The 25668-nt window shown below is 46.9% G+C and overlaps 1 protein-coding gene across 1 annotated transcript in view; it reads left to right on the forward strand.

Annotated features, from left to right (window-relative positions):
* Window positions 1-3477, forward strand: part of ADAMTS17 (ADAM metallopeptidase with thrombospondin type 1 motif 17) — a 351717-nt gene extending 348240 nt beyond the window's left edge. The window contains exon 25 of the mRNA XM_057303716.1: window positions 562-3477. Coding sequence (XP_057159699.1) covers window positions 562-731 — 170 coding nt within the window. The 3' untranslated portion in view covers window positions 732-3477. The remainder of the gene's footprint in view (window positions 1-561) is intronic.
* The last annotated feature ends 22191 nt before the right edge of the window (window positions 3478-25668 follow it).

Below are 25668 nucleotides of genomic sequence, written 5' to 3' on the forward strand. Positions count from 1 at the left end.
TGTTTCACTGGGGGGGTTGTCTTTGAGCTTGCAGAAGGGCACCCCCAGCCTCTGCATGCATAAGCCTCCTTGGTATGCTCCAGGGACCTCCCTCAGGGGGCCCTTCCCTCCGCAGGATGACCCCAAAGGACGTTTAGGCCCCTTGCTTGCGCTATGAGCTTATGCTTTGGTGGGCCCTTTGAAATCCACTGCCCCATGTCATTCTGTCTCATAAATGCCAGCGGTGATGGCATCCTTCGCCCAAAAAGTCACAGTGAGTACTGCTTAGCTGAGAAGCAGGGCGCGCAGTGCCCTTGCCCCACGGAAGCAGCCAGACCCCAGACCGCCATGCTCTGCCAAGTGGTCAGGTTAGACACGCGGGTGCGTCCCTGTAGTAAAAAGCGACAGCACACGGCCCTGGCAGGGGGCATATTTCCTCAAGTCCACGCAAGGCTCCAGAGTACATGTGAGTGAGGGCAGCCCCAGAGTGGGTCAGACCACGGACCCGCTCTGTGCATGCATCAGCATGTCCCCATGCCATCCGTAACCCCTGGGCTCTCTCTCTCCCCACCATCCACTTAGCCGCTCTGACCTACAAATGTACACGGGACCAGTGGACGGTGTATTGCCGGGTCATCCGAGAAAAGAACCTGTGCCAGGACATGCGATGGTACCAACGCTGCTGCCAGACGTGCAGGGACTTCTACGCAAACAAGATGCGCCAGCCGCCGCCACCGTCGCCGAGCTCATGACACGTGGCCCAGCGGTCCCCCCGCGCTCCAGCGCGTGGTCTGAATCCTGATGACATGGCTAGCTGAAAGCCTGCCCACCCAAGAGCACACCGGCCCTGCAGCCGGGACCTCCCAGAGCACACTGCCGCTCGCCCACAAGGCTGTCCCAAGAATCCAACCGTGTAGAACTTGAGCGTGGACTTGACGTTTGCTGTTAGCGCTTTTGTACTTAATATATTGTTAACGGCCACTGGATGGCTTTCTACGGTAAGGAAAAAATAGGCGTGAGTCACAAAATTATCGTCATTTCTAAGGTTCCGTGTACCTCAAAGGGAACACCTCTGACAGACAGTCGTCCAAAGAGACGTCATGGAGTGCTTCTGTCTTGGCTTGCTTTTGACGTTTGAATTCCCGGTGCTTGATGTGCCATGGGGGCATTACCCCCCAAAGGAGACATTTTATGTTGAAACAGGCTTTATTCTGAAAGCCGGCGGCACCCTGGAAGGAAGGACAGATGTCAGCGAGCCTCTGCTAATGGCTTCTCCTGAGAGGGCCAGGCTGCCGGAGCCCTTCTGGACCACACGAGAATCAGCACTTTGCCTCTCAACCCATCTCTGAAAACATGTTCTCTAGATCGTGGGCCTTGTCTTGGAAGTCTTGTCCCTGACAGTTTGAATCTGTGTCAGCCAAGGATGCCTAGGCCCCATAGTTCTGCATACCACCTGTGTTGGGGAGAATATTCTGGAAGTGTCTGGGTTCGGGGTGGCATCTAATTTTTATACTCTACTGTCCATCACGTTGGGAAACAGAAAAGTCTTTCTTCAAGGTGCTCTGAAATGGGACATAGGTTAATTTGGGGGATGGGACTGGTTCCTGGCATAAAGGTGAGCTCAGGACAGCTTCTTCGGGGGGTTATGGCCCCTCTGTCTTCTGGGGGGCCTCTACTCCAGGCAGTACTTCATAAAGCTTTGCACCTTATAGATGGCTTCCCATTGACCTTGGCCATCTACCTGAAGTTGATTCTTTTTAGAACCTCTGGCCTGGGACCGGTTTCCTCCAAAAGCCACTCAGCCTGGTGTGCCGGGATCCGTGGAGGAGGGCCACCCAGCGAGGATCGCTGCACAACCACCATGTCTTCCCATAGCCCAGACCTTGCGGGACCCATCATTGTCATTGACCCATCTTCTTAGTAAGGCAAGGATGACTCTCAGAAAAGCACAAAGAAAGTCTTTCCCTCCTGCACCCCCGCAAAACAGAGCTGTGCCCTCTCCAGATGCCTGGGCAAATGACAAGAGTACAGAAGACAGTGGGACCCTGCCCGCTCTGGGAGCCGGGAGGGAAAGACTCTACATGCCAGGAGGCCTGTTTCGCTCACCAACTTGGTGGGTGTTGGATGGGTGCTTACGTTCAAGGACTTTACCGTGATAAACCCCCCTTCGCCTCCCTGATTGTGGACAGGGAGCCTCACGGATGCCAATCTCCCTGGGGTCATCTCCAAGGACTTCCTGATTTATTGGTGCTGTGTTTATGTATCTGCTTTTGTTTTTGATGATGTCACAACTTTAGGGTTAGCTTAAGGCTGTTTCAGTGTATGATTTTTCGTATTCCAGAGACAGAGAAGTGGTAGGGATGACAAGAAATGTGTGCGGTTCCACTTGAATCAACGAGAAGTATCGAGAAACCTGCTTGGGTGCTGTGTGTCAAGGACTGAGAGAATGCCAGGATGGAGTGATCCACCCTGCAGTGTAACCCCCACCCCACCCCCAGTGGTTGCACCAGAGCCTGTGCAAAATGCTGTCCTCCCCAGCTCAGGCTTGGCCACCAACAGACTCCCCCAAACCCCGTTTCCACAAAACTCTCAAATTCTTGGGGAGCTAGGGTTCTGTGTTCCCCTAGCCCCAATGGGCTATGCTTCACCACAAAACGTCAGAAAGATAGCAGCCTCAGACACTGAGGAGCAGAGCCGGGGTGGGCAGCTAAGGAAGCCAGGGCAGCCTCGCTTGCCCATCCGCATGCTCGTACGCAGGCTGGGCAAGCCCACCGGCGAGCCCTTTCCCTGGTGCCTTTGAATGACCCCCTGCTGGTTACCTTGACTGTATCCACTGGATGCGTCTAGCAAGGGCCTCATACCTTCAAAAGGCAAATAATTGATTTGGTTCTTAGTAAACACCCGTTGGTTCCCCCAACGTCGGTGTCTTTCTGACCTCTTTTAGCTCGTGCTGGCACTGTTGCTCTGAAATTCCCCAGCCCGCCTTCTGTGCATGGCACAAGCAATGATCGATTTCAGCGAAGCCAGCCTGGTGCTCTTGTTCCACTGTATACAGAAGACATTGAAACCCTGTGATCACAGCAGTGACGTTTATTAACGCTACCCTGTACTGTCACTCAAGTACTGTACCTTTTTGATTGCACAAATGTGTTACTAACTGCAGAGTCTCACGACCTTATGGTGCTACTTTCGTGGGTACAAATGAAACCCTCTCACTTGACCATGGCTTGATATTACCAGAACACAGGGAAAGATCCTCGGCAGCAATAATATCATTGCTTTGCTCTCTTTTCTTCATTTCAGAGTCAAATGTATATATTTTCCATTAGTTAACTTACGTTACGTACTGTACCCGTGGTATTTTTGTTTTACTTTTTGGTGCTGGTTTTGAAAGAGAAAAAAGAACAGAAGACAAACATTGGACACCACTGTAAATGAAAAATTAATCATTTCATTGGAAGTGAGTCGAACATGTTTTAATAAAATGTTTTTCCATAACAATTTTAAGCTGTCTGTGAAGTACAAGACGAAAACCAGGGCTCGAGGGCTGACAGAGGGAGGCCTGTCCTGCAAGTGGGCCTGTAGCTTGCCTGGAACGGCGTCCCGACCACAGCTGTGGACGGTGTCAGAGGTCGCTACTAAATGCAGTTCTGGCGGTGGCCGCGTCTCCCTGAGCAAGCACTAACAAATCATCCTGTCCCAGGCCTCACCCCGGTGCGCTTGTAAAGCCCTGGGTGGGGACACGAAGGTCTGACAGCTGTGCCGGGAGTCTGGGTCTGACACAGAGCCGCAGCCACCTCGCTCGCGGAGACGCCCATGCTCTGTGGAGGTGCAATGACCGCTGGTGTGGGGGGCCCTGCAGACAGAGCCCAGGCTCTGGTCATGCCAGAATGGGCATCTGCTCCCTACAACCTGGCTTGTCCCCCTTTAGCCCCCGCCTCCCCTACCCTGCCTATGGTCCATTCAGCTTCTCTCCTCGTGCAGGTGTGAGGCTGGACCCTGGCCCTGACATCCTTCCAGGCTGAGGACACGGCAAGGGTACCACACCGTGGAACCCCATCTGGCCTTGACACAGAGCAGAGATGTCACTGCTCCTTCTCCTGGTGGGGGTGGGGGAGAAGGCGGTTCATCTCCTTCTGGCATCAAGGAGAAAGAGCTCCCCAGCCAAGAACTTGGAGCTCCGTTCCACAGAGAGCGCCTCCTTTGAATGTTGGAGCAGCCCCCAGAAATTTCCTGAAGTCAAGACCATTTGTTTAACAGACAGCAAACTGCCCACGGCACCCCCAGTTGCCAGGAAACACGAGCCTGTTGCTTGTGTTAATCCTCATTAATCATCAGCCACCTACCTCAGAGACCTGTTAGAATCTTCTCCTCCTTTCTCTGAGGGCTCTGATCTCTCAGGAACCTCCAACAGCCCCAGTGGTATGTCATTTCTCAGGAGCGACTGCAATTCCTGGGTGGCCCTCCGCAATTTCAGTTTGGTGGGTGAAATTGACAAGCTCTCAGTCAGCAGTGTTGAGTGGGTTTCTAATAGGAACCAAGCACTCCCTGGAACTGATGAGAATGCAACAAAAACAGAACAGAACAAAAGACCAGCTCAGGAGCCCACAGCCCCACTGAGCAGGCAAGCCTGGAGTCTTGAGCGAGAGATGCAGGACCTCCAAGAAGGGAAAGGTCAGGACCACCTTTGTGGGTTTGCTGATTGGCCTCTGGACACAGACTAGAAGGGTTGAGGTTGGAACTTCCATGAGCTCTCCAGACCACGCCACTGGCTCGTGCCCCCTGTCCTGCATTGACACTATTCTTGAGTCACCGGACCTTCAGATACCCCATTGCATCTTGACCTCAGCAGCCCCTCTCCTTTGGGACATCCTCTTCTCACAGCTTCTGGACCACTGCCTCCTGACTTTTCTCCTCCTCCAGCTCCTTCCTGGCTCTCCTTTCTCTACCAGCTCTAGATGATGGAATGCCCCAGGGCTAACCCTAACGCCCATCTCTCTATATACTTTCTCCATAGGTCATGTCACCCAGACCCGAGACTGAAAACCAAGCATGTTCTGGTATCTCCCCAATTAACATCTTTGGCCCCGACCTCTCTCTTGACCTCCATGTTCACACATGACTTCTCTATGTGCATAGGCAATCCTGCAGGGAGCTCTGGGACTGGGATGGCCCTTCAGAGTTGTCCCAAATCTGAGACTCGATGGGGACAGCTCACCTCTGCTCCATGCAACATTAGCTGGGGTGATTCAAAGCACAAATAGAGGCTGGGATTTTCAGAAGGCTCCCATGCTCGCCTATCTGGCAAACAATGCTAGTTCTAGGAACCTCAGCTGGGACCTTCCGCCAGAACACCTACACGTGACCTCTCCGAGGGGCTGCTTGGCAACCCTGAAGCACAATGGCAAGGTTGCAATGGTCAACGCTCTGAGAAAGAGCACAACTCTCATGACAGTGACAACTCAAAACTTACACAGCGTCATGTCCACCATCCTGTAATAGTTAAAGCAGTCACAAAGGCTCACATAAGTTCAAAGGGAGGGGACGAAGAGTCCATCTCTTGCTGGGGAGAGTGGCAAGGCTCCGAAAGAGCAGGTGAGATGTAAAATGCTTAGCCACTTGGCAGAAGATTCACATACCCCAGGATGCAGAAGATGCTCACCCTTCCCCTAGAGTCTCATCCCATTTCAACATCATGGGCGGGGTCAAAGCCCTGGATTTTATCATCTAAGTCCAGTGCAGGTGCAGGATGGCTTCCTCCTGTGTGCAACTCCCTCAGGTAGAGCTTGTCGAGCCCAGTTTCTGTCAACCTAAAGACCAGGGAACTCAAAAGAGACATTGTCTCCTTCCAACCTCCAACACCCAAGAGAAAATGGTGGGATGGGCATGGGACAACCGATGTAGATACTCTCTATTTAAAAAGGAGGGGAAGGGGAGGCACATGGCAGCCACTGTCCATAGCAGTTCTAAAGTCCGGCATGGTACATGTGGCCAGCTCCATCAATCCCTGCCCTACCGCCTGCAGATGATTCTTCCGGGACTGCCTCCAGGAGCCAATGACGCTTGCTGTTTGTCGTGATTCATTCTTAATGGTAAGGGAAGCAAAATGCAATCAAGTGCTCTTCCCTTTGGAGAGGATGTCCTGGCATGCTCCAGACCTCTGGACTCCTAAACATTTCACTGATAACGTGTCTTTGAATATTCACAGTAATTATCTCCCACCTGCTAGAGCACAGGTATCTTACTAAGACCTCCAGTTTACGTGCCTCTTCTTGCTCGTCTGGTCTGATTCACAGGATATCATGGATGCAGGGGGTCAGTGTGGCTGCTGCGGAGGGTCTGTGCAGTCTAGGTCCTCTGGGACTATGTTACAACAGAGGGTCACATAGCCCTTGGAGGAGACTGTACATGATGTCTGCTGTTGTCTGTCACGCATGAGCGTGAATTACTCTGGTCTTTCTCTCCAGCAGAGATGGAAAAGAATGCATTTCCTAGCTTCATAGTCATCTACCTTGTATCTTGAACCCTGTCAATCAGCCCTAGAAAAAATACCACATCTGACACAGCAGTCCGTGTGTGGCTAATTCTACGACCGTGGTTAAGACTGTGGTAGTTCACGGTCATGTGACAGGACCAAATCTAAATTTTGTAGGGGCCAGACTGATGACTTTGATGGGGATATGATGGCATAACCTTCCCTACATTCTTTAGGGACTTCTACATACCGCATGACGTGCAAATACGTTGTCCTCACCGGGTTGAAATATAACTCTTGACTTACTTTCTTGCCTGGAGAGAGAGAGGCAGTTTCTCAGGCTCCCACTTGGCCTTCCCCTCGACAATGGTGCCTTATTCCACAGGCCAAGTTCATCCATTCCAAGCGCACATTCAGGGCAGGGGAAATGATCACTGGGTGACCGTAAGGAACCACAGGGCCCACTATGAACCAAACCTGGACCAAGGCTCCATTTATTATCTGAACCCCATCCCCCTTCCCTCTAAGAGGGGACCATGATAAGACTGTGCATCCCCAGCAACAGTGTCAACTTGGATCCTCTGTGCAGCATGTAATTGATGGATGATTAAATTAATCATCCTCAGCATTTTTATTGTCTTTCTCCAATGTATGAGTAACCCTCAGTAACAGCCATTGAATTTCTTTCATTGAAATTCTTTGAATTTCATCTTTCAAATGACTGAGACATGATGCCACCAGGGAAAGTTTTCACCATTTCCCTGCACCGATGCCAGGAGCATGAGGACCTTTGGTCTAGCTGACAGGGATGCAGCTCCAAAATCCTATTCTAGGGTCTGCTTCTTAGGATCATTCCTGGCACAAACCACTTTGGTTCGGGTTTGGGAACCAGTCTCTGAGGCGGAGATCCAGGGGGAGGGGAAGGTTCATGGGGAGGCGCCCTCAGGAATACTGTGATGGGGTGAGAGCATCCGGGTGGGGCACAGGGAGACACGAAACTCTGATGCAGTCACCACAGGAACTCAGCGGGTGCTGTAGGGAGCTTTCGAGATGGAATGGCCCTTTGAAGTTGTCCCATGTTAAGGCAAGTGGGCGGCCCTGGCTGCCAGCTGCCCTGGGGAAGATGGAGTCGTAAGAGTTAGCTCCCTTCCGCTGAGGGCAAGGCCTGGGGACTGACTCGGCTGTGGGTCAGCCAACACTGCCGGCAGCTGGGGGAACGAGGGCCTGGCTTCTGGAGGGAGACCAGTGTGGCACACCACAACTCCCATGGCATGCCTCAAGCTTGGATCTTACAAAATTAAATTCTCAATTTCCTCCCTCTTATAAACCCTTTCCTTCTAGAGGCTTCCTCCTCTCAGTCAATAGCACCACTATCCACTAATGTCTGACATCAAAACTTCAAGGTTATACTTGCTTCCTCAGTTTCTCTTTCTATCCCCAGTCCAAAGCAGCCATAAACACCACTGGTTCTGCCTCCAAATTATGCCTCTAATCTGTCTGCTTCTCCTTCTGTCTGTGCCACCACTGTGCACCAAGTCACAGACCCCCACCAGGACCCTGCACAAGCTTCCTGACTATCTCCCTCCCTCCTTTCTGGCTCTTTCCAATACATTCTCCACACGCCAGTCAGAGCAGTATCTCCGGAACATAAATCCTGGCATTCCCCCACTTGAAACCCTTCAGTAGCTTCTTGCCCCTGGAGTTTTCTCATCTCACAACCCAGTGTGATCCTGCCCCTGCTGTCCTTACCTCCCACGTGGTCATGCTCACACCCACATCAGCCACATGGCTTCCTTCTGTCTGATGATCCTCCACCCTCTTCCCTGCTTTGGGCCTTTGCAGGTCCTATCCCAACCCCAGTTCTTCCCATAGCTGATTATCTACATTCCTCATGCCTCAGCTGAAACGTTATTCCTCAGACAGACTCTCCTCGAACTTCTCTGAAGTGACTTCCCAGTCATGGCGGCCATCTTTGTTCCCTCCTCAGTGCTCACCATAACCTGTCATTAGTCTGTTAACCTGTTTTACTAGCATGTTGTCTGCCCATCTAGAAAGTAAGTGCCACCAGGGCAGGAAACACAGGCCTCCCGTGTGTCTCCATATCCTCAGTGCCCAGCATTTGCACGCGCTGAGTGAATGCACTTCCCCTTTGCTGGATTATTTAGATTATTTTCAGATAAGTTCAGGATTGTACCAGAAGATGTTTGTACTGGATAAAAGAAGTGCACTCTGAATTCAATGATTTTTTTTTTTGCATATACCTCAAGTGATACAAATATTTGGACAACTATCTGTAAGTCAATGAAAACAAGATGTTTGCAGTTTTTCAAATTCTCCCCCATGTCAGCCACCCCTTGCCAACAGAGACAGGTGTTTCCAGATGGTTGCCATGGTGATCTAGAAGCTGTTTTCTCTCCTTTTCATTTTATCTTTGGAACAGGAGAGTGACAGATTTGGGAGGAAAAAAGTCTGAGGCTTGGTCAGGATCCTTGTAAATCTTGACGGGGCGCCACCATCTGGTGTTTCTGGAATAAAAGTTTAACCTTGAGGCTGAAGGAGTTGTCAGGACAGGCACATGTGCCTGCTGGGATGCAGTGTAACGTGGGTGCTCACTCTGGGGTTTCCTGGCCAAGGGACACTCGTTACTCCCCCATGCACTAGGAAATTGTCATCCCTTTGGTTTTGAAGCCCTTCTTGGAAAAACAACTCTTTTTAGAGCCCAAGCAGCTTCGGGGCGCCTTGTGGCCCAGGCGGTTGAGCATCCGACTCTTGGTTTCTGCCCAGGTCTGATCTCAGGTCTGATCTCAGGGTTGTGAGATCGAGCCCCATGCCGGGCTCTGTGCTCAGCGTGGAGTCTGCTTAGGCTTCTCTCTCCCTCTTCCTCTGCTGGCCCCCCACCACCACTGCTTACTCACTTTTTCTCTCTCTCACTGAAATAAATAAATATATCTTAAAAAAAAAAAAAAAGAAGAAAGAAAGAACCCAAGCAGCTTCAGCATTTCAGGGGATAACTTTCAAAAATGATGAAGAAATCAGGTTTTCCTCCTGGAATTCCTTAGGAGAATGCTGGGATTTCCCTTGGAAAAGACTAGCTACTCAGGTCTGGGGGACTCTAACCTTCTATAGGAAAAATGTTAATGACCCAGTGAATCAAAGAGTCCCTTAGTAGATAGAGCCCAGTCAACCTGAAACAAAACTCCTCTGTGGCAGAACCACGAGGATGGGGACCAGGACATAGCAGGGCTGCCTCGGGCCCCACCCAGTGACTGCCACTTACCTACAGTCCAACACACAGAAGTTCTGTGCACAGACATGCAGGCTGGCCTAACTGAGGCTCAGGGAAAAGGACTGTCCCTGCAGTCTTCAACAGACTCCTCCCTGCTCCTTCCATAGTCTCTCTCTCCCCTTCATTCTCTGTGTTCAACATTCTCTCTCCTCCATGCTTGCCATCTTTTAATCTTACTTTCTGTCTTCTTCTTGGATTACATGTATTTATTCTCTCTCTTTCCCTTCCCCAACCATCCCTCCTTCACTCCTCTTTTCCTGGTCACTGTCTACATCTTACCACTCCTTCCGATTTCGGATGATTGTCCACTTTTGACTTTGGCCCCATTGTTGATGTAGAAACTTTCTCTGAGGGCCCACTCATGGATCCCAAGGGAAGCGTGAGTTCCACTAGGGACTGAGTTTCCACTGAGTCTTCAGATGTCTGAGTACCCTTTAAAAACTCACTCTCAAACCACTCACTCAGAATCCTTGCAAACTAACTGTTCTTTAGAAGTTTTAGAAGTCTCTAGGTGCTCACTTTCAGCCTCATTCTGTGTGTGCCGAGCACACGTGCAACAATCCTTTGGCTAATGACACATATCAGCAATTGGCTTTCTTGCCACTGAGGTTAGTTTTAATATGCCAGTTGATGGTTATAAAACAGCAGTTCTGGAAGTTCCATCCAAAGACTGCTATGTATTAACACATTAGTAAAATAGTGTATTGCAAAGTCAACATAGTATTGTAATTGTTGACCTATCAAATACAGAAAATTTTTGAAACTTCAATGGAAGCCAGATGCCGTTGTATTAAATTGGAATTCAGTAGAGGAAAGAGAGAATGTAGCAAATGTTTAGCAACATTGGTTTGATGTGTTAATGATTTTTGCCAATATTGTTTTTTATAAAATAATTATATCCATATATATTACATTATAATGCATTTCATTTGTATTCTGTTTACATCTAATGGACATACATGCATATACACAATGCCTACATGTGAAGTGTGACCACAGGGTTGGTTAACTTGGGACATTCTCTTGTGCCTTATGTAATGGCCCTAGAGCAATTTCAGCAGAATCCCTGTGTCCTCTGGAGCAGTGGCCACATCGCTCAATGTGGACAGAGGTTCCCAAGGCAAATGCAACACCCATCTCAATGCACAAATGGTGGAGTATCAGACTTGTTTATATCATGACTTCTCTGCTAATGACCATTTTACAACGTAAGTCAGTACACTTTTATGGGGCAGTGTGGTGGCTGTAAGGTGGGGGGAAGGGTGAGAGTTGATGCACCGTCCCCTGTCCTTGAGGAATCATAACAATATGTTGTTGTATGTACCCGTCTCTTGGCAAATAGTGGCTCTGCCCAAATGTGGAAAAAATATTTAACTCAGTTCAAAATTAATAGGGCTGTTGGCTCAGTGTTTAGGATAAACAAACATCTGCCCAAGGAGTAATCAGATCCGCTGTCTTTCAGATGGCTGTAATTCAGCAAAGCCAAGTCCTCAAAGTTTGAGTGCCTCCCTTGTAAGCACCATCAAATGACTTCTCTGCCTCTAGCTTTGCACTGATCACCAATGTCGCTTCATAATGACATTACCTGTGCTTTCCAAGCTATTGATGGGTCAAACCACAATGAAGAGTCCTGTGCAGTCTGCTCTGTCTAGACCGTGCCTCCTGGCCACGGTGGTTGGGCATATCTCCCTGCACGCAGCCAGTTGCCAATGGAAGCCAGACTCTGACATGGCTATTTCAGGATGCCCAAAGAGATAAATCAAAGACTAACATACCTTTTTAAAGGAACGGGAAATCATGAAACGAAATCAAGAGGATGGGGGAAAAAGCCAACAAGCAAACTCATAATTAACAAGCAAACTCATTACAATGAAAAACTCGAAACACCGGATAAACTGTAGAGCTGAAGGAATCAAACAGAGTATTCGTGATTGGAAGGTAGGATTGAAGAATTTTACCTAAAAGGCAATATTGAGAAATGAAGTTTTTCTGGGTTGGTTGGTTTGTTTTTTAGTGAAAGTGTCATTAAGAAAGAGTGAGAATCGTTTTAAAGGTATCAACTTCTGTCTGATAGGAGCTCCCAAGATGAGAATAGAAGAAATGGCAGAGAAGCCATATTTGGAGAGATACTCAGGATGGCCAAAAATGGATGAAAGTCATGAGCTTTTGTATCAAAAGAATATGAACAGAATAAATTGAAATAAATCTGTACCTCACACATCATAGTGAAACTGCAGAAATCGAGGATGAAGAGCAAATTAGAAGCAACCAAAGAGGGAAGACACAGAGGAGTAACAGCTAACTGACAGCAGGTGTGAGAAGGGAATGGAATAATATCTTCCAGGGCCAAGGGCAGCTCTACCTCCTTCTGCTTGGTTCACCTGTTAGGGTCCCATGGAATGTACAGCGGGAAGCTCATCTTCGCCCTTCTCCAGAGTCTCCCACAATGGGCAGGGGTCAATTCTCATGCTTATGGCCCCTCCCCAGGCCTGCTCATCATAATGAGTGGCCCCACCCTCCACCCATTCTTACAAAAGCCAGAAACCTGAGAACCAGCCCACAGACCAGATACTCAAAAGTCCTGTCGCTTTCTGTCTTTTAAATTCCCTTCAGTCCGTCCTTGTTCCCCACCCTCAGTGGACACTGTTCTGGCTCAGGCTCATTGCGGTTGCCTTCTGGCTAGTCTTGCCACCTCTGGGCACCATACTAACACCAAAGTGACCCTTTGAAGTCTAATAGGGGCTCCCTTTACTGCTTCCCTGCTCGAAGCCCATCCCCAGCTCACTCTCAAGGTAACATGCTGTCCTCTAGCCCTGTCCCTCCATCCGCCTCCCATACCCTGCCCGTGCTTACCCCTGGACACCAAACTCTCTGAGCCAGGAGTCTGCGAACTATGGCCCACCAGCCTATTGTTATAAATAAAGGTTTATTGGAACAACCACGCCCATCTGTTTATGTGTTGTCTATGGCTGCTTGTGCACTACAGAGACAGAGCTGAATAGTTGGACAGAGCTCCCCCCAGGGCTAGCCAATTCCTAGACACTTGCTCATCTGGATACCCCAGGAACAGACTGTCCAAGAGTGTGCTTTTCGCATGCAAACCAACCAGTCCCCAACCGCCATACCACACCCACAGCCACCTTCTCTGTGACACTCTCACTCTAATACCCGGGCCACTCTCCTCCTGCCCTCATCCCCTCAGGACCAGCTTTCAAACAACTAGGGGACAGCCCCTATACTCCAGAGCCCGCTGGTATTATTCAAACAAGGCAATCCTAGCCAGCTTACCCTGCCTTGCCCATTCCTTCCCACAGAAAGCACAGTAAAGGCTTTTGTCTCCATCCACCCTCCCCCCAGCTTCATCTGCCTCCTGACTGACCCTAGTGCTTCCGCACGGGGCCCTGCACCCCCTTTTCGGGAACTGTGAATAACAACCAACTCTCTTGTCATTGGCAATCGTCTCTCGATCTGCCGGCTGTGCTCTACCTTGAATAGTCTACTCATACATTATCTCAGAGGGTTCAGGCAGGACCCACAGGTGGACACCCTGGGCCTGTTTGCCTGGCTGGGTGGGTTTCATGGCAGGGGCGCAGATGGGCCAATACGTTGTGTTCCAGCAGGTGGTCAGCAGCCAGGCAGCACCCTGCCAGGCTCAGCCCTCACACCTCCAGCGGACCCATAGCTGCTGCTTCCTTCTGAAGCTGGGAAATGGGCCTCAGTCTTCCTGGCTCTCTTTGGAAAGAGAACACACTAATAAATCAAACACCAAAATATTTATATCCTTATCTCATGATCACGCAAGCTTCCCGGATGATAGGAACCTTTTGAACCTTTGGCCTACCCATCGCAGACCCCAGCCTTCCGTCAGCCTATACTGCACATGACCTTACCAGAACTAAAACCTGCCCCCGAGAGGCCTGAAGGAATACCAGAGGGCACCTGACGGAGAAGAGAGGATTTGGCAGGCAGAGGCGAGGAAAGGGCATTCCGGGCAGAAGGGACAGAGGTGGACAAGGAGTCGCTGGAGCGTGGGGTGCGGCATCGTGGCAGTGACAGGCGTTGAAACTGGAGGCCCAGCGACCAGTGTGTTTGCAGCCCCTGGGCCCGGTATGGATGAAGGGCTCAGTAAAGAGTCTGGCTGAGTGAATGAGGACAAGAGGCGGCCGTGGGTCAGATACAGGGGACCTCGCTGCCTGACAGCTTGTTTGCCTTCTGCTCGGATCCGGCCAGCTGGGCTCCAGGCAGAAGAGGACACCTAAGTAGACTTTGCTGCTTCTGAGAGACTAAGGCAGGATGGTCAGGGGTGTTTCCGAGCTGAGCTGGAAGAGCTGGTGAAGCCATGTTCCTAAAGTAAATAACTTGTACTCTTTGTCCCTCAAGGACAAAACAGGTGTCGTGGAGCCCTTTCGTGGTTCCTTGCAACATACACACGCCACGCACGAGCCAGCAGATGCCCCCTGTACCCGGCCTGTTAAGAGAGTAACGATTTTCGCCAAGGTCACACAGCACTTCGGGGGTGAAACTGAAAGCAGCAATGCCCTTGGCCCCTGTCCTAAACTGGGCTTCTCTCCCTCTCTCTCTCTCTCTTTTTGTCCACTTGCTTTGACCAAGGGCCAAAGACAATCCACCAAACCATGGACTGAAGCCTTATCTGAGGTCTGGGCCCAGGCGGGGACTCCTCTCCTCCAGGGCGGCTGAGATACCGGTTTCTTCTGACCTGCCGCAGCCCGCTCACAGCATTGCGGTTCTGTCCTCCGACAAGTGTCTCCTGTGGCGGCCAGGTGGAACGACAGCCCCTGAGCGGAGAGGAGATGGCTCACGTATCCCTGGAAGGAAGCAGGGAGAGCTGGAAGCTGGACCCGACGGAAATGGGCCTGGTCTAGCTCCCTGGGAAATGTTCAGGTGGTAACATGTCACGACTATGCCCCTCAGAGCCTCCCTTCACTGAACAGACTTCCTTGGACCCTTCAGAAGACCCCAGAATTTTCACCTGATTCCCAACCCTTCCTTCTGATGCCAGAGAGTTCCATACAACAATTTTAACAGTTATTTATTGAGCCCTCGTTATGTGCCTGGCACTGTACTAGCTGATGGCCATGTGGCAATTTTCCCCTGCAAATAATGTAGGCTCTGTGCTATGCATGTCGGAAGTCAAATGGTACAGTGGTAAATATGGCAGACAGGGCCCTGCCCTCATGAGCCTGTGCCTGAAACCCTTCCGTTTTAGAAGGTTGGTGCGATATTTTTGTGGAAAGACCATAAATCTTCAAGAGGCCTGGATTCGAGGCATAGGTCTACCTTCTTCTTTCCACCTGTGTGCTAAATGGCAGTGAAGCGAAAGTTCGGGTTGATATCAAGGCTGTAGATACTCGGCACCTAAGACAGTGCCTGACCAAAATTGTCCAACTGTGTGGAAAAACCAGTCACAGGTCCCTTAAACCACATACCCATTTCATGGATCCAGGAATATTGATGATTCAAAGATTGCCTTGGGGAGTGCTGGCGGTGTGCTGTGAGCCTCACTCTGGCCCTGCCAATGGGGAGAGGGAGACGGTGCCTCCTGCAGCCCTTACGCCTAGGAAAAGGGGCTACGTGGGGACTTCTCAAGGATTTAACACATACCCAGAAGCTTGAGCAGTACAGTGGACTGGTGCCCAGCTCACACCAGAGAAAAAATGGGAGAGAGGACCGTATCAGTCCACCGGTCCACTGCCGAAACAAATTATCACAGATGGTGTGACTTAAACAAGCGAGATGTATTTCTCACTGTTCTGGAAGCTGGAAGCCCCACGTTAAGGTCCAGCAGGGTTTGGTTTCCGGTGAGAGCCCACTTCCTGGCTTGCAGACAGCAGCTTTGTTCTCACATGGTCCTCCCTCTGGATGTACTCTGGTGTGAAGTGGGGAGGGAGGCAGGGAGAGAGGGAGAGAGGAAAGGAGAGAGAAAGGGAGGCGGGGAGAGAATATGCCTCTGGTATCTTGTCTTATAATGACACCAATCCTATTGGATCAGGGCTCCACCCTTATGACCTCATTTAACCTTAGTTACCTTGTTATAAGCCCTGTCTCCAAATACTGTCACATTGGGGCTGAGGACTTCAACATATAAAGGGGGGGTGGGGGGACGCAATTCAGTTCATAGCAGCCTGCCTAGCTGCTTTGATGGCAAAACACCAGAGAGGTGGCTGCACCAGGATCAGCCTGCTTTTCTAGAGTGTGTGGAGTGTGTGGGCTCCATGTAAGAGAGAACCAGCGTAGGGGGACTTGGGTCCTGTCCAAGAAGACTGGTGAGGGGACCACTATAATCCAGCTCTAACCTGCCCGTGTCAAGGAGCTGAGGAAGGAGCCACAAGTCAGCCACGAATGGAGGAAAGATGTCTCCCACACAGCCCTATAGATGGAAGATGCCAACAGATGATGGGACAGTGGGTGTGTATCTCCAAGCAACCAATCAAAGTGTCCTAGGAGGAAAGTCAGCCTTTGGTGCCCATGAGGCCCAAAGAATGCTTATACTCAGTAGCCACATGAGCACCTGACAAGTGGCATCTTTTCTCCTCCCCTTTTCTCTCCACCCTTCCCAAGTTCACAGAAGAAGAATGCCCAAGTGAGAAAAACTCAGGAGGCTTATCATAGACCCCTTTTCCAAGCAGGCTTCCAGTCCACGTAAGAGAAAGAGTAATCTCAACTTCAGAATTTGGGTTATTAAACAGAACTAGATATTTTTATTGCTGAATTGAGACAATATTTTGCAGATTTACTTGACTTTAGAATGTGGCCATAGAACTGTTTTTATTACCTAGGAGAGACCGGAAAATTCATGGACCAAAGTTTTCATCCAGGGCCAGGGGAAGAACCAGCCCCACAATATGGACTTATAGGAACAGTGAAGAGGCAACTGCAAGATGATTCATGGCCACCCCAACTCCCCAATTTTTGTGTGCTTAATGCCACGGGTACATGTGGGTCATGGTTTTCACATCTTAAACTAAAGATAATACAACCTACCCTGAAAGATTGTTCAGAAAATTAAACTGTGTATTTCAGTGTCAACAAAACACCTAGGACGGAGCCTGGTACACAGTAGGTGCAAAGAGATGGTCGCCAGTGTTATTGTTGTTCATGGTAATAATAAAAGCTGGATCAATAGCATTAAAAAGCATCTTAGCAGTTTTCCCAAACCCCAGCTTGCTTTGTTTCCTGTCCCTCCAAAGTTGACTCTCATGTTTAGGTCAGTTTCCAGTCCTGTGGGGTCTGAGGAAGTCCCCAACTGCAAGGATATCTGGCACCTCTCTCCAGCCTGATACAACTTCTGAATTTTATGTGGAAATCTTAAACCTCTTCTCATTTGGTCTCCATTTGGATCTTTGAAAATACAAGATGTGCTGTATATGGTTTCTCCCCAGACACATGCTGAATACTAATCACTGTTTTCCAGAAAGCTCAGCATCTGGGCAGCTATCTAGCCCCTGGGATCACCAATGGAATTGGACTAATACCAAGGACTGGCTACCACAATACGTCATTTGCTCATGAATATCATTAAATGAGCTTTGTTTCAAGAAACCTTAAACCTTCGACTTTTAGCTCACTTCGGTCTTTTCTCAGCATTCCAGAACATGATTTATGGTGACACCATACCACAGTTAAGTTGTATGTGGCTCAAACTCTAATTCACAATTGATTAGTCCTTTAACAATGGCCCTGAATAATGTGGTGTTAATGGCCAGCCCTGGTGGTCTGCTCCTACCAGATATCCATTACTAAGTCTACCCTGTGTTTTACAACATCCCTCCTGGAGCCCCATAGCTACTCAAGGGGACAACTCCTTTATTTAATGATTGCTAATTATGTGCAATCAGCTCGAGCAGAATAGACAATGTGGAGGTTACTGCCCCTGCCTCTAGAGACAAGATAAAAAATGTGTTTTTTGAAAGTCAGTCAGTTTTTCCTCAAGTGGATTATGTTCCTATAGCTTGGGAAATAGGTGCCCTCCCGCTGTACTTGGGATGAGGGCAGACGGAGAAGGCAACTTGGGAACCATGACCTTGGAAAGTGGCTGAAGTCAATGGTTGCACAGATAGGAAGGTAAACTCTGCAAGGCCACAGAATGAAATAAAAGAATGCCTCAAGCTGTGGGGGAAGGAAATAAGTTAGAAAATGGAGAAAAACAAACAGGAAGGCAGAAGAGTCAGATGGCAAAGAACTGCGGATCCACGTGAAAAACAAAGAGCACTGGTAAAGGTAACTACATACGTAAATTAAAAACACAGTTACTATAGAATGAGTGTTTGTGTCCTTCCAGAATTCATATATCAAAGCCCTAATCCCCAACGTGATGGAATTTGGAGGTGGGGCTTTTGGAGGTAATTAGGGTCAGATTAGGTCATGAGGGTGGGGCCCTAATGATAGGATTAATGCCCTTATTTTTAAAAAGAAGAGACAGGAGATTGCTTTCTCCACCGTGTAAAGATACAGCAAGAAGGTGGCTGTCTGCAGCCGGAAAGAGGGTCCCCACAAAACTCAACCATCCCAGTATCTTGATTTTATTCTTCCCAACCTCCAGAACTGTAAGAATTAAATGTTGTTTAAGCCATTCAATCTATGGTATATTGTTATACCAAACTAAACTGTGTAAGATAACAGTGTAATTTGTTCTTTTTGTTTGTAACTCCTTTCTTCTCCTAGGAGATTGATGAAAGAGACATTTAAAAAGATGATTTAAAAGCTGACTGCATAAAACAATAATGATAAGTCTATTGATGGGTGCACAATGTATAGAGTTATAATTTGAGATAGTATGAGCTTAAAGAAGGGAAGAGGGAACAGAGCTATATAGAAGCAAAGTATTTGTATATCATTAAAATTAAGTTAGTGTTATTCCAAGTTCTGTCCCAGGGAAACCACTGAAAAAATAACTAAAAATATATATAATAAAAAAACAAGGGAATTACATTACACTGGAAAGTATATTTTAACACAAAAGAGGACAGTAACGGACAGAGAAATAAAACAAAGACATACAGAAAATGGAAGACATAAATCCTACTCTTTAGTAATTACATTAAACTTCAATGGATTAAACTCTCCAATTAAAAGAGCATAGATTGCTTTTTAATGAAATGAATTTTTATTTTTTTATATTTTTGTTATTATATTATGTTAGTCACCATACAGTACATCCCTGGTTTTTGATGTAAAGTTCGATGATTCATTAGTTGCGTATAACACCCAGCGCACCATGCAATACGTGCCCTCCTTACTACCCATCACCAGCCTATCCAATTTCCCCACCCCCCTCCCCTCTGAAGCCCTCAGTTAGTTTCTCAGAGTCCATAGTCTCTCATGCTTCATTCCCCCTTCTGATTACCCCCCTTTCTTTATCCCTTTCTTCTCCTACCGATCTTCCTAGTTCTTATGTTCCATAGATGAGAGAAACCATATGGTAATTGTCTTTCTCTGCTTGAGTTATTTCACTTAGCATTATCTCCTCCAGTGCCGTCCATGTTGCAGCAAATGTTGAGAAATCGTTCTTTTTGATAGCTGAGTAATATTCCATTGTGTATATGGACCACAGCTTCTTATGAATTTTTAAAAATGATCCAACTATTCAGAGGGGAGGGGGGTGGGGGAATGGGATAGGCTGGTGATGGGTAGTAAGGAGGGCACGTATTGCATGGTGCACTGGGTGTTACACGCAACTAATGAATCATCGAACTTTACATCAAAAACCAGGGATGTACTGTATGGTGACTAACATAATATAATAACAAAAATTATTATAAAAAAATGATCCAACTATGTACTATCTACAAGAGACTCACTTTAGAGTCAAAGACATAAATTAGTTGAAAGTAAAATGACAGCAAAAGATATATCATGCAGGGGCGCCTGGGTGGCTCAGTTGGTTAAGCATCTGCCTTTGGCTTAGGTCATGATCCCAGGGTCCTCAGATAGAGCCCCCCCACGTCAGATTCCCTGTTCAGTAGGGAGCCTGCTTCTCCCTCTCCTGCCACTCCCCATGCTTATGCTCTCTCACTCTCTCTCTCTCTCTCAAATAAATAAACAAAATATTTTTTTTAAAAAAGAAGATACTATTATAAAAAAAAGTTACACCATGCAAAGAGTAACAAAAGACATCTGGAGTGGCTATACTAAAGTCAGACAAAGTTGACTTTAAGACAAAAATTGTTACCAGAGACAAGGAATTTTATAATGATAAAAGGGTCAATCCATAGAGAATATCTAACAATTATAAATGTATCCACACCTAACAGTGTCCCAACGTACATGAGGCAAAACTGACAATATAAGAGAAAACTAGAGAATTCAGCAATAATAGTTGAATACTTTCAATAATGGAAAATGAATGAGACAGAAAATCAGCAAGAAAGCAGAAGAGTTGAATAACACTATTAAACCAGTAAGATCTAACAAATGTCTATAGAATCTTCTACCCAACAACAGCAGAACACACATGCTTCTCAAGTACATATGGAGCATTATCCAGGATGGACCATTTATAGGCCATTAAAAAGTCTAAATAAATGTAAAAGGATTCAAATCATACAAAGCATGTTCTCCTACCACAATGAAATGAAATTAGAAATCAGTAACAGAGAAATTTGAGGAATCAATGAATATTGATTTTTGTGAAAAGTTGATTGATTGTGAAAATTAAACAGCATACTCCTAAATGACCAATGAGTTAAAGAAGAAATCACAGGGGAAATTGGAGCATACTTTGAAATGAATGGAAATAACTCAAAATTCCAAAACCTATGGGATGCAGTTAAGCTAGTGCCCAGAGAGAAACTCAAAGCCATAAACGTCTACCTTAAAAAAGAAGAAAAGTGACAAATTAATAGCCTAATCTTCAACATTAAGAAACTAGAAATAATGAGCAAACTATGCTTTAAAGTAAGCATAAGGAAGGGAATAATAAAAATGAGAGTAAAAATAAAAAGAGAAAAATCAATGAAATTAAAAATTCTTTGAAAAGCTGGACAAAGTTGAGAAATTTTTAACTACCGTGACCAAGAAAGAAATGGAGGACTCAAATTACTAAAACCAGGAATGAAAGAGGTGACTACCAACCCTACAGAAATTAACAGGATTATAAGGAATATTATGAAAAATTGAATGCCAAAAAGTTAGATAAACTAGATGAAATGGACAAATTTTGAGAGTGACACAAACTACCAAAATTAATTCAAGAAAAAGTAGAAAACTTGAATACATCTACAGCAAGTAAATAGATGGAGCTAGTCATCAAAAACTTCCACGAAGAAAAGGCCAGAACCAGATGGCCTCACTGCTTAATTCTACCAAATGTTTAAGAAGAATTAACACTAATCCTTCACAAAGTCTTCCAAAAAATAAAAAAGAAATTGTTCTTTTTGATAGCTGAGTAATATTACATTGTATATATGGACCACAACTTCTTAATCCAGTCATCTGTTGAAGGGCATCTCGGCTCCTTCCACGATTTAGCTATTGTGGACAGTGCTGCTATGAACATTGGGGTGCATATGGCCCTTCTCTTCACTACGTCTGTATCTTTGGGGTAAACTCCCAGTAGTGCAATGGCTGGATCATAGGGTAGCTCAATTTTTAACTTTTTAAGGGACCTCCACACTGTTTTCCAGAGTGGCTGTACCAACTTGCATTCCCACCAACAATGTAGGAGGGATCCCCTTTCTCCACATCCTCTCCAACAATTGTTGCTTCTTGTCTTGTCAATTTTTGCCATTCTACCTGGCATAAGATGGTATCTTAGAGTGGTTTTGATTTGAATTTCAAATATATTACTGTATGGTGACTAACATAATATAATTAAAAATATTATTATTAAAATAAATAAATGAAATAAAATAAAAAATAAAAAAAATAGATGGGCAAAGCAAAAAAAAATAGAAAAGAATGAAAACATTTCCTAACTCATTCCATGAGGCCAGTATAAACTAGACGCCAAAACCAGACAAAGACATCATAAGAGGGGGCGCCTGGGTGGCTCAGTGATTAAGTGTCTGCCTTCGGCTCAGGGCGTGATCCCGGCGTTGTGGGATCGAGCCCCACGTCAGGCTCCTCCGCTATGAGCCTGCTTCTTCCTCTCCCACTCCCCCTGCTTGTGTTCCCTCTCTCGCTGGCTGTCTCTATCTGTCGAATAAATAAATAAAATCTTTAAAAAAAAAAAAGACATCATAAGAACAATATCTCTTGTGAATATAGTCCTCAACAAAACACTAACATACAGATCCCAGCAGTATATTAAAAGGATTGTACACCTTAGCCAAGTGGGATTTATCTCAGGAGTGAAAGGTTGGTTCAACTTAGAAAAGTCAACGTAATTGTATTAGTTCTTATTGCTGCTATAACAGATTACCACAAAATTAATGGCTTAAAAACAATACAAATTGATTAGCATCTTCAAATATGTGTCTCTGTTCCATCATCCCACCACCTTCTCTGACCCTAATCCTCTTACCCTCCTTCCATAAGGACCTTTGAGATTACATTGGTTCCCACAAGAGAATCCCAGAAAATCTCCTCATCTGAAGACCCTTAACCTAACCACATCTATAAATTCCCTTTTGACCATGTAAAATAGTATATTCATAGGTTCTAGAGATTAGGACGTGAACATTTTTGAGGTGTCATTATTTAGCATACCACATGTTAATAATATAGTGATAGAATATTATTGATATTAATCAAACTGATAGATTTAAATATTAATTGAATAAAAGAAAAAATATATACAATCATCTCAATACATTCAAAATAAGCATTTGACAAAATACAACACCCTTTCATGATAAAACACGCAACAAACTAGGAACAGAAGGGAACTTCTTCAACCTGACAAAGGGCTCTTAAGAAAAACACACAGCTAGCATCATATTAATGGTGAAAGACTGAATGCTTTCTCCCTGAGGACAGGAACAAAACAAGAATATCTGTTCTCATCTTTCATCTCTTGAAAGTTGGCATTTCCCTTTCTGAATGGGCATCCTGTCCTATCTTCTTCTAGACCTGGGTCCCCTGGTGGACAGAATTCCCATCCTCAAGCTTTTCCATCCCCCTACACTGCCTCGCTGCCATGGACTTGGTGCCAGAGGCAGGCTGGGTGGGCAGGGATGGTGACTTAGGCAATTTGGGCCAGAAGAGAGCCAAGCTCTGGACCCGATGAGCCATCAAGAAAAGCCTTCAAATTCTTCCCTTTCCCCCAAGTCTTTATCTGATGCTAACAGCTAGCTGTATAACAGACAGGGGTATGAAAAAAATGAAGACCCTCCAATATACGTGAGGTGATTTTGCCTAGGGAGAGTGGCTAATTTGAGACCAGAACCTTCTCTGGCCTCTTCAACGTTCAGGACCCAATGGCTTAGGCTGGGGGTGGGGCAGCTTGCTCCCCAGAAAGGGAGAGGGAGAGAGAAAGGGAGGGGAAGGAAAGAGAAAGAGTCAGGCCAGCAATCACAGATAACATGGGCATCCCCTGGCTGGCCCCAGGGCACTTAGAAGTGGGTCTTTGGGCAGAGTCTGTGATGAGTCCCCTAGCAGAGCTTCCATGATGTCCCCCAGTGCCCTGCTTTTCCTCATGGGAGCATCACAGCATCACAAGCCACCCTGGCTCAGGGCTGACTCCTCCGATCCACAGTGGAGATGTCATATTAAGTCCAGGCTCTTGGCTTGGGGAAGGCCGCCATGGGGGATGTCAGATCCTAAGGGCCAGATATTTGGAGCTGCTGTCCTTAAAACACTCCATGGCTCCTACCCTCAATCTGGAGCCTTCCAGCACTGCCACCTGGCTGTCCTGCCCCATGAGCTTCTGACCAGTATGACTCCAAGAAATCAGAGGCATACATCTCTTTAGAGTTCCCAGGTTAATGCCTGAAACCCAGGAGGAAGAGCATAGAAACTCTGGAAAACCCACTGGAGCTTTTCTGCCAGCTTCTATACCGTTTGTCACAAGGCAGGCCTGTCCCAGGACTCTGGGCCTTCTGGGCTCTCTGAGTGAGAAACTCCAGCCTGCGTTTGAGGAAACTGAGCCATGGACAGTGAGAAAACCGTAACCATCGGTGTCAAAGAGATGCGAGTTTAAAACCAAGCTCTGTCATTCAACAGCTGTGCGATCTTGGACAAAAGCCCATGGGAAGGAACACTCTGCCAAACTGGACCCAAGGCGACGCCACAGTGCCCCCTGCTGGCCGGATGCCCTCACTCTGTTCATGTGGGCGGGCTGCATTGCCAATCGCTCACTCCCCTCTGCACACCTGGGCACATACCTGGGCAAGCACCTGGACCCTCACCTGAGCACCCGACATGGATTCAGCAGCACTCACCCTGGATTTGAGGCTCCCTGCCTCTCTTTAGAGGACAGGGAGAACCCAGACCGAAAGGTGTCAGCCCCATTGACCAGGACAGTGCCCCCTGGGGAGGAAAGACATCTGGGACTCTGCAACAGACTTGCAGGTATGGTGCACAGAAGGAGGAAGGGGGTGGAATTTCTATCTGAGTTTTCATCTGGATAACTTCTGAGCCCAAGCACAGCTTTGTGAGCCTCAGAGGACCCCTGGACCTGCCGTCAACAGGGCATAAAGAGGAAAGTCCGGTGCAAGTACATCCATTCTAAAAGCAAAAGCTACTGTTGTTTGCCATATACTGTAACAGGTGTCTCCTAAGCTGTTAATTCATATGTCAAAAGTTTATTGAGCTTCTACTCTATGCCGGGTCACGTGCTGGGGTTTGGGACACAGAAGCACTGAGCACTCCCCCACCACACATGCCCATGTTCCTATCTTCTTTACTCCATCTGCATTATTTTTTGACCGAGTGCTTATCACCATCAAAAATGTCATGTATTTTACTCAATTTTTCTTATTTTCTTATGTTACTATACATATGTTCTTGCATATGCACACACAGATTTTTGTCGTCTTCCTCGCACTTGGAAAAGTTCCTTACACATAGTAGGTACCCAATTAATATTTATTGACTCAAGGACTTCACAGTTTGGTAATCTGATATGTCCTTCAACGCTTCCTGTAATTAGCGGATTATATTATCTGTTTTACAGATGATAAAACTCCCAGTGCTTACATGGAGCAATGTGACTGTTGATGGTGGAGCTGAGAGGCAAACCTAGGTCTGTCGACTCCAGATCCTATGCTGAGTGCCCACTCCCCCACCCCACCCAGAGCCCCAGTTACCCTGAGTTATGCTAGGCACAAGAGACAAAAGTAGAAGGGGCTGGTTGTTTGGGGGGGAAATTCTGATCAAAGTCCCCTGCATAAAGCAAGGACCCTTGCAGATCAACACCTTCAGTGGGTGAACACAAAAAAATGGAGTAATGTATTTTCCCTGAAAAATGTTTAGCCACTTGTGCATAGTCAATAGGGTAGATAGTAAGGATTCCCACTCCCTTTGAAAACGGAAGGAATTCCAAATGGAAATTTTAGTTTCAAGTGACTTGAAGTGGGTAGTGCTTTCTGGCACCTACCAAAAGCAAATACAAATTTTCTGGGAAAGACTTAAGCCTAGGCCTTGAAGAATTCTCAGAGATAGTTATAAGGACCTGACTTTATAATCAAAAGTCACAGAACATGCAAAGAAACAAGCTACTGTAAGGTAGGTTCTGTGCCCAGTAATGACTCAGTGGGTCAGACCACTTTCCTTCTGTTAACAAGAGGAAAGCTTGACATTCTTGGACAGCTAACAAGCCAGTGAGAAATTGTGGGGAAGGAAGGAAATCCCAGAGAAGTTAGCCCATAGTTTGAGGCCATTTTGACCACAGAATATTAAAAAGAGACCACCCCTCAAAAGAATTGAAGCCCAGCTTCAAAATCATATCACTCCTTGATTAGATTAAGATGACTTGGAATCACCAGTGACTATAGTCTAGCTGCCTGCAAAAAAAGTAATCCTCTTAAAC

This window comes from Ursus arctos, unplaced genomic scaffold, assembly GCF_023065955.2.
Source record: "Ursus arctos isolate Adak ecotype North America unplaced genomic scaffold, UrsArc2.0 scaffold_28, whole genome shotgun sequence".
In the NCBI taxonomy this organism is placed as follows: Eukaryota; Metazoa; Chordata; class Mammalia; order Carnivora; family Ursidae; genus Ursus; species Ursus arctos.